The sequence below is a fragment of the Seriola dumerili genome, unplaced genomic scaffold, assembly GCF_002260705.1.
Source record: "Seriola dumerili isolate Sdu_G_001 unplaced genomic scaffold, Sdu_1.0 BDQW01000012.1, whole genome shotgun sequence".
Taxonomy (NCBI): Eukaryota; Metazoa; Chordata; class Actinopteri; order Carangiformes; family Carangidae; genus Seriola; species Seriola dumerili.
Window position 1 is genome coordinate 894,133 of NW_019174267.1, and position 15,979 is coordinate 910,111.

The 15,979-nt window shown below is 39.2% G+C and overlaps 1 protein-coding gene across 5 annotated transcripts in view; it reads left to right on the forward strand.

Annotated features, from left to right (window-relative positions):
• tspan4 (tetraspanin 4) overlaps positions 1–15,979 on the forward strand; it is a 130,518-nt gene that overhangs the window by 87,005 nt on the left and 27,534 nt on the right. For all 5 annotated transcript variants that reach the window (XM_022750622.1, XM_022750597.1, XM_022750605.1 and 2 more), the window contains one exon: positions 6,687–6,761. In XM_022750622.1, the coding sequence (XP_022606343.1) occupies positions 6,687–6,761 (75 nt within the window). The remainder of the gene's footprint in view (positions 1–6,686; positions 6,762–15,979) is intronic.

Sequence of the window (15,979 nt, forward strand, 5' to 3'; positions counted from 1 at the left end):
CCGCTCTTACTGCTCTGAAAACACACAAAGAGCCACTGCAGCTTTCACACCAGGTAGAAATCACAGCATGGATGAACACAAAGGCATCAATCCCTGGGCCTGGTCTTTGATTATAGTTCTCATCCTGAGGCGCTCCTTCGTCATCAATCTCTGCTAAACAGGGATATCAGCACTGCTGGCCAAACAAGTCAGAACATAAATACACGAATATATGCAAGATGGCCTCTTGAGTGTGTTATAATAAATTTTCATAATGCATGCAATCTGCATTTAGATTTTAGTGGCCAATAAAAGCTGGTGTTCTTTGGGTATATTAAAGTCTACAGAAATGTTAGTGTAAATATTACAACATAAATCCCAACTCTCTGGTGACTAATTGCAACACTGTTTTTCTGTGCTATGAACTATTCTGCTGCAATAAAACAAGCTGCAGACATGAGAATAATTCAAGAAAAGCGTAACCCCGAGGAGCTCTATTCTTGTCCTCCAGAGTCGGTGTCCTGCAGGTTTTTGTTCCTCCCCGAAGGCGTCCGTTAGATACAGACCAGCTGTGGTTCATTAACTCTCGTGGAAGAAAAACTGTAATGGAACAGAAAGCTGCAGGACACCGGCCCACCACGGCTGGAATAGAGAGGTCTTAAAGGACCACTCTGCTGATCTGTTTTATATCTGTTGTGATAGAATGACATGGTTACATGCACCATTACATGTGTCAGTGCTATCGGTATCTCATAGGTTTACACACGGAGAGCAGCAGCAAGAGAAAAAAAAATACACTACAGCTTTCCCAGTTTGAAATTCTTAGTGTTACCTGGTGATAAGAATAATAAGAGGTCTTGGGGCAAAAATGAATTTTTCTTGCTATTGCTCTGCCAGTGAAACATGCTCAGGGTAAGGATTTTGAGGATGAAAGCTGCATTCCTACAATACAGAGAATATTGGCAAGTGTGATGCTTTATATATATATAGGGATGTCATACAAACACAAAGTGGAGGGAAGTAACAAATTACATTTACTCAAAGCAGCTACATTCAGTATTTATGAATAATAATAATATTTATGAATAAGAATGAAAATACTCTACTAATAACAATAATTTCTGCAGCAATGTGAAAGGGAACTTGTACCCAGCTCCAATCCGAGTAGTTTAGCCGTCCTGCTGGAAGCTAGTGCAGCGTTTAGCAGCTACAGAGACAGATATTTCCACCAGGAGTTGGTCGAGACCAAAACAAAGCCAACAGAGAGGAAATATTAGACTTATATTCGCCATGGTGGCAAAATGTGACATAAATATAAGAGAAAAGCCTGAAAAGCTATAAACGTGTCACATGTGTCCCTCTCCCATTCATCATCTTACGACCCTCCAGATTCATCTCGTGACCCTTTGGAGAGACCTGACCCCTAGGTTAGGAACCACGGGACAAACTATATATTAATTTGTATGTATATCAGTACTAATAATCTCATGTAATGTCATAAATAATAAAAAGTTCTTTATTATGATTATTTTGTATTATGTTATTAGCACTTAAGTAACAGATCTGAGTGCTTCTTCCATCACTGACAGTGTGACAGTGATGAGTTTGAAAAACTCTTATTTTGACAACAGTTTAGTGAGCTGTAAAGCTTTTTGCTCCATGAAAACATTTTGTTTCCTCTTATTCCGATCTCCTATAAATCTTTCCTGTAGTTATGCTGCTGGAAGCCACTGCTGCAAACAAAATAACGTATTTCAGTTTGAATAATGACAACTCAGGGAAAACATATTGAGCCTGCTTTGGTCCTTTTGTAATGGGATCTGAGTTTTTGTTTATAATAATTTATCACAGTGAGACTCCAAGTGCACAACACAACAAAACAAGCCCTGCTTCAATTTCTGAGATATATACCGTGTCCACGTCCATTTACACAAACCTCACTCTAAGCACACGCTACCACGATTACAACAGGAGAGCAGATGCAAATGTATTTCCACTGCCTGCTCTGCGTGTGTCACATAAACAACTTTGTCATTACAGTCTTGTTATGCAACAGCCTTGCAAAGTCATTTGGAACAAATTATTCTATTTTTTATTTAACGTCTCAATTAAAAACTCCTTTTCACTCAGAGAGGACAAATGTTCAACAAGCTGTTTGGATATTTTTATGATCATAAACACGACTTGAAGTTGAATCTGTTCTTTTAAATGAATAATGTTTCATCCTGACGCCGCTCCTGCAGAACAATTCCTCTGCACTTGACTTAATTAGCACACTGTTATTGCTTTTATTATTACTGGCCTTTCTACACAGTTCACAGATGGATTGTTATCATTTACAGTTAATTTCCGCAACCCATTTGATAATGGCAACACATTCAATGCAGCAGTGTGAAATTCCTAAAGCTAATTCGATGGCTTTCTTGTAGTGTATTATAAATGCAAAATGCAGTTTTCTGCCATCAAATTATCCTTTTGAGTCTGACTATTGCCTGTGCACTAACGAAGAGGAGTGAAATTTCTTATTAAGAGCAGATTAATGGGGAAATATTCAGAGAGCCACGGGGGATGGGTCTGTTTGTTTTCTAAATGCTGGTGAGTATCAGTTTCTCATTCTTAACAATGTCCCTTTGCTCTCTGGTGTGATTTCACGGTCTTGAAGAAACACCCAAGAACGCTATAAAGAGGCCGGGAGTAAAATGGTGGTAAGGAGAGAGAATGAGGAATATGAAAATTTCTGCAGCTTTAATGGTTATTTTATAGTTTTTTTTAAGGTTAAAGTTTAAAGGTTTAGGAAAACCAAGTGATGTGCCCAGGAGCCGTCAGAGATTAATCAAATATCGATAAGTGAAACAGCAACGTATTAAAGCTGAAGATTGTAGAGAACATTCTTATAGCAACTTTAAATCAACGGACTGTGAGTGATGTGTCCAGCTGCAGCAGGCAGCTGTTTTCAGCAAAAACATTCGGAGGAACCCACTGTGCTCTACCTGCCCAGCAGCAAACAATAAACAAAGTACACAACTAGCTGGGGAAGAAATGCCACCATCTTGAAGCTGCAGACCAACCAGAGCGAAAAGAAAAGTGAATATTGGGTATTTCATTTGTCAGATCGATTGTCTGGAAACCTGGAAACATGGCTCCAAATAAAAGCTTCTGCCGGATGCCTGGTTTCACACTTCTGAGTTGCCATCGACATCTGATGTTTTTTTGTTTGTTTGGTTATTTTCTTTCAGTGAATCAAATTGTTCTTTTGTTGTGTCTGTTGACAATTTTCTCAGGTGGAGAAGGACCTGAGCAGATCCAAAGTTTGTAGGCACATTAGAATCATTTTCCTCTGTCGGAGCCAGAACAACTGTGACAACAAAATGGGATTCTATATTAATACTGTGAAAGTATCAAAGCCTCAGTCCACAGAGAAATGCACACAGCCTGTATTCAGAAACTGAGCCTTAAAACCAGCCGTCAGGACTTCTGGAACTTTGTGATGTCACAACAAAGCAGTCACCAAGCCCCGCCCACCTGGACCCACCATCCAAACCTTGCAGGATTTGGTTTCTCTGAGTGTTTTTACCTGAAATCTGCTTTATTTTTATTGGATCACTCAAAAAACAACAACAGGTCGGTGAGCCAATCAGAAGAGAGGCTCAGAGCCTCCTCTCTTCTGATTGGCTCACCAACCTGTTGTTACTAGAGCTTAAAACCACATCCTCTTATGGATATCTTTAAATAAAACACCAGAAAAGTGTAAAATATGGACCTTTAATTTGTGATTATTTTTCTATCAATTAGACAAATGTTACATCGTCTTTGTGGACTGGATAGTTACAGAAACTTGCTGGTATGTGTGTCAGACTGAAAGATGAGGTGAAAATGAGATGGCAGCTCGGTGTGATTATTATGCTCCTCTGCTGGACGTCTAAATAATTAGCATTTGGTAGCAATAGTTTGCTGTTATATTTCCATGAGAACTCAGCTCAGTGATAATTTGTCAGGGCAGTTTGTCTGTCACATGGATTCATGGTCTGTCTGCTTCTAGTGGCCAAGAATCGATAGAGTGAACTCTAAGTGGGAAGAAACAATCCAATAGGAAGAAATGCCTGTTGCAACATGATTCTGGTCTATAATTCTAGACCAGATAATAAATGTGAATTTCAAGTAGTGTAGTTGCACAGCTGACCCTTCACTCTCTTGAGACTGTTGTAGGAAAAAGATATTCCTTCAAAAGATCAATAGCAGGTCAAGAAATGACACAAAGAGCCGAAATGGCACCAATTCAAACTTGATTTTTGCCATTTTTTGTAAATCTCTGACTCGGTCAGTCGGTCTCTCTCGGTATTTACAGTATTTTTTTCTAAACTATCTTCTTCTTGGTCGTAGAAGTATGGTAAATAATAAAAAAGTCAAATATTGTGACTGTCAGGGGTAGAATGTGTATCTCCATGATGTCAAATATTCAGAGTTGGAGAGAAAACAGCATAGTTTCTTCTCTTGACTGCATTACATTTTGACATTATCCAGTGGGTTGTTAAAAGATTCATCAGCCTGAGGGGTTGGATTTTCTCAAGTGGAACATATTTCTTAAGTTTAAATGAACCCACACCTCAGAGAACACCTACGAATCCCGCCAAATTGGGGTTACCTGAAATCTTATACAATACAGGGCATATCGATCATAAAAATGAAGCTTGACAGAACAATAGAAATTGATTTCAGATGCTTATTCAAGAGCAACTCTTGAAAACAGCAGAAGAGAGTCAAACACACCGTGGGCTGTGTGCTGCCATCAGTTTGTTACCTAGTCGGTCTCTCACTTTCCAGTGTTGCCACCGAGGCTTTCATCCTTTCCAAGCTTAGTGATTCATTCATGCAGGTGCTGCCAAAAGACCTCGGGGGCAACTGACAGCCCTGCTCAATGCCAGTCTTGTGAACTAGCAACCGTCACATCTACTGTCGAGCAAACGCCTGGAATACACAGAGGACTTGTAGCTATGATGTCTTTGAAAAACAACATCTCTACTTTAGAAATCTGTTCTGACCCTGTGAGATGGTCTCGTGCTTCCTATGCATCACCCTCAAAAACAACAAGACAAGGAGTCGTAGCCACGGCAGCAGCTCTGAGAGGCTGTACACAGCAGTGCTTTGAGCGAGATGCTAATGTCAGCACACATGCTGATGTTTTACAGATATACTGACTGTCATGTTCACTCTCTTAGGTTTGTGTTAACATGCTAACATACAAGACTGTCCTGTAAAACACCTAACCTAAACCTAACCTAAACCTAAACTAGGCAACATCTAGTGGTCGCAGTAATGATGACAGAAGCAAAGGGAAAAGTGTCGGTGATGTAGGATAAAGAGAGAGAGTCCACGTCAGGAGGAGGTGGTGGTGGATGGTTGAATGTGACACATGAGAGCGGTGTGTTTGATTCCCATGTGAAATTTGCAGTTTATGTTGTTTCTATTGTCCATGCCGGTCAGTTGTTATTATTGTAACCATGACAACAGAGCTCATCTAATGTTGACAAAGTACTTATTTGAACACAAATCACAATCTTTTCCTAAACCTAACCAAGCCATGAACATTAGGTGGTCAGTGCAGTCCGCGTGTTTAATACTGTAACCATGACAACCAGGGTCCGGTACGCCTGCCGCCATAAGGGGGGCTATTTCAGGGGACACTCCTATGGCTCGTATCAGAGGAAGAAACAACCTGTATGTTTGTTCGGGTTGGAGGAGTTGTACTTGTACTGCTCTGCTGTCTTGTCTTATACGTTCTGTCACACCTCATTATGAAGCTTGTATTTTAATGAATAAACATCCACAAATCTGCTTAGAAATTATCTAAAAGAAAAAAGACGTTATTTCTAATTACAGAACTTGTGTGAAAATCATCTTGGTTTTCTTTCTGCAGTTGGGATCATCACAGTAGTAGATTCGACCTCCGACAGACTGACCAATCCAGCGCCATCCTTAGAGCTATGACGCCAGTAGACTCTGGGATAAAAGAAGTTTATAAGCCTTGTTCTCCAAAATGCAGCACGGTTAATGGCTAATAATCTAAAGCCATTTCATCCAGATCTTTTAGTGACCGTCTGCAACGTTGTAACATTGTCTCTCAAAAATATTTCAGCCCTCCCCGGTTCAGACAGTCACTCCCATGTGTGAGAGACAGAGCCGTGTCCCAGCAGAGTAGTTGATGGATGAGCTCGTAACTGTTTTAAGCACTCACACGGGGCCACAGGAACAAGATGTATCACCCATCAGGCAGCTTATCCCGGTCGCCATAGAGGAGGAGGAGGAGGAGTGGGTGGGGACTGGCGAGGAATAATACGTGTCTCCTTTAACAAATTCAAAAGTGGATAGAGGAAAACTGTATATCACCTTTCCTAGTCTGTCCTACTTGCTCTGATTGTCCCTCCTCCCCCTCCCTCTCTGCTCTCTTGACCTGTCAGCTAGAAATATCGAGGTCGAATGGCTCCACAGTTCTTCGATCGTTCTTACTTCGCCAACTCTCTCCTTGACACTTTGTGGCCATTTCTTTCTTTCTTTTCTTACTTTTTCCTTTCACTCTCTCACATACAAATCTTCGACTTATACTGAACAGACAGAACCCTATTATCCCCCTCGTGGTTTTCTCCTCCACATTCACAAACAGTGTGTTAAATGACTCCAATGCCCTCTCTCTTCCCTTTGTGTCTCCACAGTTCTTCATCCTCCTCCTGCTCATCTTCTTCCTGGAGATTCTGTCCATCATGCTTTTCTTCATCTACCAAGATGAGGTAAGACAGCTTGATTGTTCTCATCATGTTATATCCTGTGATTTTAGAAACTGACATGTTGAGCCTCAGCAGTGAGGTTGTTCATAAGTGCGGTGTAGTTCGCTGTTTAAGAAAATGCCATCTGACATTCTGCATAAACACTGGTTTAAACTGCCTGAGAATCATCTTTTTATGTTTTTGCACACTCTCGGGGAGACGTCTTTGGGCTATGGCCGGAAAAATATACACCGTCTTAATTTCCTCTCCTTGTTAATAAATCTCAATTTATCTGAGCTCATCTATTTTTAATGATTTCCCCTGTAAATAAACAAGTCAGGCTAGAGAAAAGAAGCAGATGAGCTATCCCTCTCCTAATATGAATTTGTAATCCCTTCACATTTTCTACTAGGGTTTTAATAATGCATTGAAAGGGCATGCTGGATTCCATCCATCTTAATCTTAATTAAAAGGTTTGAGGGCTGGATTTGGATTTTTTGTTTAAAAAAAATAATGTAAATATGACATATTATTGTATGGTACTGCATATAATAAACCCTAAAGACTCATGTGAAACCCCTGTTATGTCCATGAACATCTATCAGACAGAGAATAACAATTCTAAAAATAACAATCTTGACAATGGGTATTAGTGGAAGTCTATGAGATTAGTGAGATTAGCTGGGCGGGGGGAGGGATTCAATTCCCAAAGTAAGTCTGGGTTGATGCTACAAAAGGTCTCAAAAGTTTAAAAGTGCCTTAAAAAACGCCTTAAGGCCCTTGAAGATTATATGTATGTTATTTTGTCAGGTAGCGCTGCTGCTGCCACAGTCAGAGGACAACACTGACCACACCATCACTGAAAACTATAATTAGATTCTTGACAAACAAAAGAGCCTGAACTTTCTACAACAATAGAATCAAAGGTCCATATCATATACTGTTGTGTTTTAATCACATTACCAGTTAAATTAAATTACAGGCAACGCGGCAAACACAGTAACAACAACAGCGCTGAACAAATAACTGCTTTAATATGATGTCATGGCTGATCCCTTATCAGTTAGCAATAAAATTACCATTTCAATTTTGGTGTATAGCATTTAGGGATTCAATTAACCATTACTGTAATTGTAGATTAATTGATAGATTTCTTGGAAAAATTAATTAATTGTTTGGACACATGAAAATGCAAGAAAAAGCTCATAACAATCTCCCAGAGCACAAGGTGACATCTTTAAATTACTTGGTTTTTCCAGACAACAGTCCTAAAAAGTAAATTACAACTACAACAACTACTACTACTACTACGCACTATAAGCAGCGACAGTTGAAATGTCAGCTACGGCACCCGTACACATCCCAACGTGTTTCAATGGAAATCAAAGATCGCTAAGCAACATTTAACTCTAAGAACAGCTACTTCACTTCTTCAGGAAACTGAAGTCGCTTTGAACGTTGATACAATACGTCTCTTACAATGACCCGAGAGCTCTTGATATTTGCTTTAGAGACAATTTAATATCAGATGAGGAGTTTGTATAAACCCGTCTGTGACTTCAGCACCACGGACAGCGTCACGGAGGTTAACAACGGTTTGTGCTACATGTTTATGAATAAACTGGATAAATCAGTCAGATTATCAGGTATCTTTAACAAATATACTCATGATCCATAAAACTACTGACGGTATAACTGAATATAAATGAAATGACAAAGTCAAATATGACAAAAACATATAATTACCCACTGAATGTTTAACGTATCACAGGGCACAGCAAACTAGTCTCTCTCCAATAATAAACAGTTGGGCTGCAAAGTTGGTCATTATTTTTATATAAATTTCTTTTTCAGTCGGCCAATTGATTTATTGATTGTTCAGCAACATTACTGGAACATCCTTCTGTTGAATGCTGACAGGACTTTAGGCATTTATTCACCCCATCACTCTGCTCCAGTGTCTTCTAATGACATGAAATAATAAAATCTGACAAGAAACCTGCAGATGCTGTCGTTTCATTCAGTGCACACTATACTGGGCCCGTCTGCAGGCATCTAATATAACCACCACCAGGTGAAGTGGACTCAAAATGTAGAGCTCCATCATAAATCATTGGCAATTTCTCAACCACTTGCGTTACATTATTCATGCATTGGGACAGAGAAGATTATCCCTGAAGACTTAGGCCAAGGCCAACCCTGACTGAAGTGCCTTTGTACATTTTGGTAAACAACAACCTACTTTGATATTTCCCCTCTTTCTGTTTGAATTATGTTTGCGACCACAGACCTTGGACCCGTCTACACTTTGTTCTGGCTTTTATCTCGTTGTTATTGTAATTCCGGCATGATTACATAATTGCCTGATGTGTGTTGTATTTCCATCATAGTTTGTAACCAAATTAGTTTTTCTACACTGGCACGTTCCTCTGGGCTTCCAGCCAATCAGCATTGCTCTGTTTAGCTTTTAATGAATGTTGTCTTTTGTCACGCCTCACCTTTCTCTTAGTATCCCCGTTCCCTGATGTTCAGTGCACCCTATTATTCAGCCTCTGAATTATTCAGTTTGGTCTACCCAGGAGGCGATTAGCGACAGAACACAGTAAAAATTCAGGGACGGTCCAGATATTCTGCAGAGCTGGCGCACTGAGGGAAATCACTCGCTTGAGAGAACGGGTGGCCATTACCAAACTGCCACTGATATTTTTTTAAGCAGCAGGAGACTCAACAAGCCTCACAGTTCTATTCTGCTGGGTAAAGTGTGCCCTGCTGGAGAACGGAACAAAACTTATACAGTATAACATCATGAAGTATATTCAGCAACATTATTTGTATTGAATGACACAACACAACCAGCAGGTACTACTCATGATGCGCTTCTGAATTACTACACCTATAGTTAAGGTCTGGTTTTTGTTTAGCCAACTCAAACGTCTCGGTTGAGTCTTGGAAAAGATCATTGTCATGGATGATGGGTAACGGGACAAGACACAAACCCTCAGTGTGATATTTAAATTACATGTTTTCCTTTCCTGTGATTTTTCATGTGCTATTAAATAAAAATGACATCTATTGTTTAGCTGCTTGAAATATAAATACAACCCGATACTGTACAACCAACACAAAAATCGTCTCTGCAAAAAATGTTGCCCGGTCTTCAATCATGTTCTGAGCTTGAAAGCATCTGTTAATGAAACACTCTGTTTCTTTGCTGCTGCTGCTGCAAACAAACAGCAGTGGCTGAACATAAGAAACGCATCGTGGTAAATTATTTCTCATGCATGTGATGAAGAAATTAAGAGAAAAATGAAAGGAAATGTTTAATGTTTGACACATTTTTTGATGATAATGAAAATGTGTTCTGTATATCCTTTTAATGATGCATTCACCTCATGAATCATGGCACTGTGCTCTCTCCCACATAATAATACTTCAGCTGCTTATAATGATAAAACATTTGAGTGTTATTATCTTGCTTTAACTCCATTGTGGTATCGCACACCTCAGTATGATTTCTGTTTAACTGCAGGAGTGGCAGTAACACAGCTGAATGACAAAATAATGTCTGTGCATTAAACACAAAAGACATGATAAACAGCATTTTAGTGTCTTGACTGTGTAATTTAAATACACAGTGTAGTGCTTCAAAGTTCAAACCTCTTTTCTTCAAAACAAACACATGGAGGTTTTTATTATTTGGAAAAATTTACATCAAATACAGAAACTGTTCTGATATTAAACCGACATTTCATTAAATGCACTTTCAACCCAGATGCTGTAGATGTGAAATCGTACACACATGCATGTTTTTGTGGACTTACATCCTTTTCAGTATTACTTTGATTTTATCTTCTACAGAATCCCACGGTATTAGGAGCCCTAGTTTATCTCTGATTATCAGGACCTGCTGCTTCTTTCCCACCTCCTCCATCACCATGGTAACTCCCTGAAAGCAGTCCTGCATTATAGGAATCACAAGCCGATGCCTTTCCTCCTGTATGCAAAGCCTTCCAGATGCCGTAACTTAAACAGAGCGCAGCCGTAGGTGCATGTTGATGAACTCCACCCCAGGTGTTGGGGACGGTCACGCTCAGTGGTGCAGTTTATTACACCTGCTTTAGACTTGATACAAGCTTTGAGGCGCAGGTGGAAGATACTTCAAACAGTTCACATATCTTGCATGAAGCTCAAACGGTCAACGTTTTGTTTCGATTTGTTGGTTCCTGTAGAGATGTTGAAAAGGTCGTTTGGGGTTAACTGCAGTGGAACCCGTGTGACTGAAAGTGTCACAGTCCGACTCAATGGAAACTGACGGATGGATGTTTTATACGAGGTCTGAGTGGCTTTAACATCAGACGAGACGAACGCAAAGACAGCTGACCACCAGCCATATTTCATTTTAAGATTAGTGGACTACAAACAATTTACAAACATCATAACAAGCATCATTTGTGTTGTTATCAATAATAGTCTTGGTGGCAGTAGTAGTAGTGGAGTTGTAGCGAGAATCTGATCTCATGATTAGTTCAGAGGTCTCTGCATTGGCTTCCTGCTATTCTAGAGTTAATTATAAAGTCTAATGAGCCTCTAACGAGTGTGGTTAAGTAGCTAATTATACGCTTGTTAGTACAATATGTATGTTTATCTTTGTGCTTTTACAATAAAGTAAAGTTCATTTGCTTTATTTGCAATATAGCAGCACTTCAGTCGTCAAACTCATGTTGAACAGAATCTGTGTGTGTGCAATTCAAATACTATACTTCCATCCTTAAAGTCAATATACAACATTACTCCCTGCTAGAGACCACAGTTTGTTATGAGTCAATCAAGAGAAAAAAAATAACTGCAACAAAATGAATGAAGAGGGAAATAAGCTGAAAAGTCAATTTAGCCAATAATATAGTCATAATATTTAGAGAACACACATCTGATCACATCATAAACAAAACGGCATAAAAACATCTTAATAAGTCTGTCGAACAACAAGCAGGAGGAACACTGGACAAACAATGACGTCTAATTACCAATACAAATAGCACATGCTGGTCTGATGGCAGAGGAGATAAAAACAGCAGCCACCAACATCTCTGTGACCACGTCCACACAACTACCAGCCCCAACACCTTCAAAGCCAACACTGCCAGCACATGAACACAAAGAACTAGCACTCACCCTGCTGAGGAGGAGCAGCGACCTCTGGATCCACAATCCCCAGTGAAGAATGAAGCCTTGGGAACAAAACACACACACACACACACACACACACACACACACACACACACACACACACACACACACACACACACACACACACAGAACACTTGCAGCTTGAGGTTGGTCAGAATTCACATGAAGCCAAGTCAAACTTTGGTTAGAGAAAAACACTGTAGGAAACGATCATATTAACTGTGTGACACCATCTATATTTTCTACAGCTTAAACTCTTACCAGGATCTCCTACTCTTCTGTCTTTTCCTCCTGTCACCATCCTCCTCCTCTTCTTCCTCCTCCTCTTCTTCCTCCTCCTCCTCCTCTCTGCACGCTGCAGTCACACAGATTCAAGATAAGCACACATTTTTCATTCGAGTTGAACTTTTTTTTTCTTTCTATATTTTTTTTAAAGCTGCACAGTGTTCAGTCTAAACACACCTCCAGAAGTTATTAATGTGGCAGCTCAAAGCTGTCCTCAACTGACACCATCAGACTGCAGACGAGCTAGCTTGTTTATGACGTGCTACAAGTGCAGCTGTAGCAGCAACAGCAAAGGCCTGGATGGACCATTGCTAGTTAAATTCCCTACACACACACACACACACACACACACACACACACACACACACACACACACACAGGTTATTTCACTTATTCTAATTAGACCTCTGCAAAGCAAAGCAGCTCTGTGTCCTAATGTAGAATGACAAAGGTGTACGTTGTAGAGTATCAGCTACAGTATTTCTGTGTACGGCCATAAATCCTCAGCGGGATCGATTCTTGATAAAAACCTCACATGAATACAGTAGAACAAGAACGACTCCTTTAGTATTCAAAGGTGTGACTTCTCTCTCTCTCTCTGAACAGGTGTAAGAAAATTAACAGGAAGTGTCAGTAAATCTCAGTTTGTTCACGCCCACTCGGCCCCAAGGAAAAAAAGTAATTAGTGAAAAAACAAATACACTGCCTCCATGTATTCCCTTGTGTTACTTTATAAGGGCGCGTTGGATACACGCCGCTGTGATGTCATGCAGTAGTTGTTGTTGTTGATATAGCAGTAGTAGTGCAGTCAGTGTCCACGCTGTTCATGGCGGTTTAGCTATTTCCTCAGGCAACTGAAAACCAACCAGAGCTCCACAGCTGAAATGATTGATTGATCAATCGATTAGGAGAAAATTAATCTGCAGACAATTCTGATAATTCATTAATAGTTTAAGTTGGTTTTTAAGCAAAAAGGCCAAAAGTCACTGAAGCCAGCTTCTCAAAAAGTGAATATTTCCTAGTTTTCATGGTTTTCTATATTTGTTTTTTAAATAATTTTATTAGAGAAAATAATTTGCAGATGTATTAATAACTAAAATAAGAGTTGGTTGTAGCTCTACAGTTCTTCTATTATGGAATAACGCTCAGGCTTTCTTTCTCACAACAGTCAAAAATGAAACTTTTTTTTCCATTAATATTGATACAGAGCATTTTTCTAATGAGGGTTTGTAATTATACTCTCCTTGAATACAGATTGTACTGGAGTATTTACAATGTGGCTTTGCTACTTATATTGAAGGATCTAAATACTTTCTGATTGAAAAACTGAGTGTAGCAGTGATATATAATATATAATAGTCATGATAGTGTTGTTAATAGTAGATATATTTGCAGTCGTAATCGTACTTAAGGCAGTAGACTGATTCTTTACTCTTCAAACACCCTGCAGGGATTTTAAAAGGTCTCAAAGAAAAGTAATGGCGTGAACACTGGATGGAAACCAACCAATCGAAAATGCCGACACTTGAGTGGGTCAATAAAAGTAATAGAAATGACTGGCAATACTTGCTATAGAGCATTTTGATAACTTACCCCTGAGGTACATATAAAGCTGTTATGCAACTTTATTGATAGGAGTTGGAGTCTGTTACATAAATGACCCAAACCCAGATCAATAGCTGAGTAGCAGTGTGTTTGTGCACACTGATGTAGACGGTGTATCACGTTAGAATCATTTACATTGCAACAGATATATGAATCGTACCCTGCGTATTAGTTTTAAACCCATCCACTGCGGAATGAAACCAAATATCAGTATTTGCTCGTGGGTGCTCAGACGTATTCGCTGCACCCTGTGCCGTGCGAGCAGCTGAAGAGACATCAATCAAACAGATAAATCTATGAACTATGAACAATCTTTGATTTAAAATTCAAATCCAATACGGGCTCGACACCGACAGTGATACACCGCAGACTCCTACATCTGCTGGGATCTCTGAGTTCAAACGGGGATTGCAACAAAGGCCCTGTAGCGAAAGGTTTCATCTTGACATTGATGGGTTAAAATTAAAGAAAAAACTCTGCCCTCAGATACTCTTAAACTGCTATGTGTCATCAGTCTGTGATGTTGGGCGCAGTTATTTTCTGACGAGGAGCTGTCAATCACCTTTTTGTTGTACTGACTCCACCCCCACCCCCCCCACCCCCCAGCTCGATTCATCTACTGCTAAAGTTAGTGGTTTCCTGATTCACAGGAACGACTTTTGACAACTGTCAGAAAACAGGAGTGAAAGGTGGATTTTACCTTCAGATTGAGCAAAGAGAGAAAAGGCCACAAGAATGAGTTTATAGCCGAGAGCTGTGACCTTCATATAAAAAGGCAACATGTCTTTTGGTTGTATTGTATTATCATCTATTCAGGGTATTTCATGTGGAGAAACCGGAGTCTCTAAGATAGATTTCTCATTTTTTGAACATTTTAATAAATTCCTTAAAGTGTCCAGAAAAATCATATGATGAGACCGAAAGCTCCAGAGCAGCTACTAAATAACCAGAACCTGGACTCATCATTTATTCAGCTGCAAAGTTCAGTCAAAGTGAACTTTGAATTTTAGCCTTATGTTTCTGGTAAACAAAATAAATAATGTAAGGCACAACTAAATATATAATAATATGATATGAATCTAATAGATATTTGGATAATCATCCCGATCCAATATGAGAACATTACATACGGCTAAACAACTAAATGGATTGAGAAATGCACATTTAATCCCATTGGTTGTTTTCAGGTTACATGTGTTGCAGGTGGGCCTATCCTGGTCACATGGTGGTCCGAGTGGTCCGAGATGCATTAGATCAATTTAACAGTTTAAATCTCTAATTAATCATTTTTGCTATTTCCTCCTTTCTAAGTTTATAATTAGACTGAATCCACTGAGGCAAAGTCCTTGTGTATGTGCCTTTTATTTATTTTTTTTTACAGTTAAATTAAATTAAATAAGTTTATTTCACCTATGTCAAATCCACAATTTTATTATTTAGTTACTTGTTTATTTATTTTTGTTTGCTTGTTTGTTTTTAGTACAAAATGGACTTTGTATTCTTTTAAGTATGATATCATTTTGCGATTGGTACTAATACTCAGGTGTCATATTGGCAGGAGTATCAAAGACTTTCAAATGACACCAAGCCCCAATGTGCTTCTGCACCATTCTCCAAATTACACTGCTACACAACAATTGCGGCCCAGAACATTTTATGCATAAGATGTTTTTTTTTTCAGTTGTTGGTGCAAGTGGGATTTGAGTCGAGACCTAGTTGGCATCGAATGCTTGGTCACATTTTAAGCCAGTAATGCTTTATTCCATATCGTTTAGGTTGGGGTTGTTTTTCAAATGAGGATCATCAATTAAAACACAGCCTGTCCACGCCCCCAGCAGTTATACTTAAACATTTTTCTTCCTAATTCCCACAGACCAGACCTGTAGAATAAAGCGATCTACAAATTATACCAGATGGACATTGATGTCGGTTTATTAACTATTTTTTCACGCTCCTACGACAGTTTCCAATTTTCTTCTTAAAAACTCGCATGCAATTATATTTAGTACCATATTCTTCAATTTCTTTCTTGGAAATATCCTTGTAATTTACAGCTGAAAACTGCATCATTTGGAAAATTATGAGGAATTAAATGTTGTGGAAAATACAGAACCTGTAAAATAAAGAAATTCTTCAGAGTAACACGTCAGTACTAATTTTCTGTC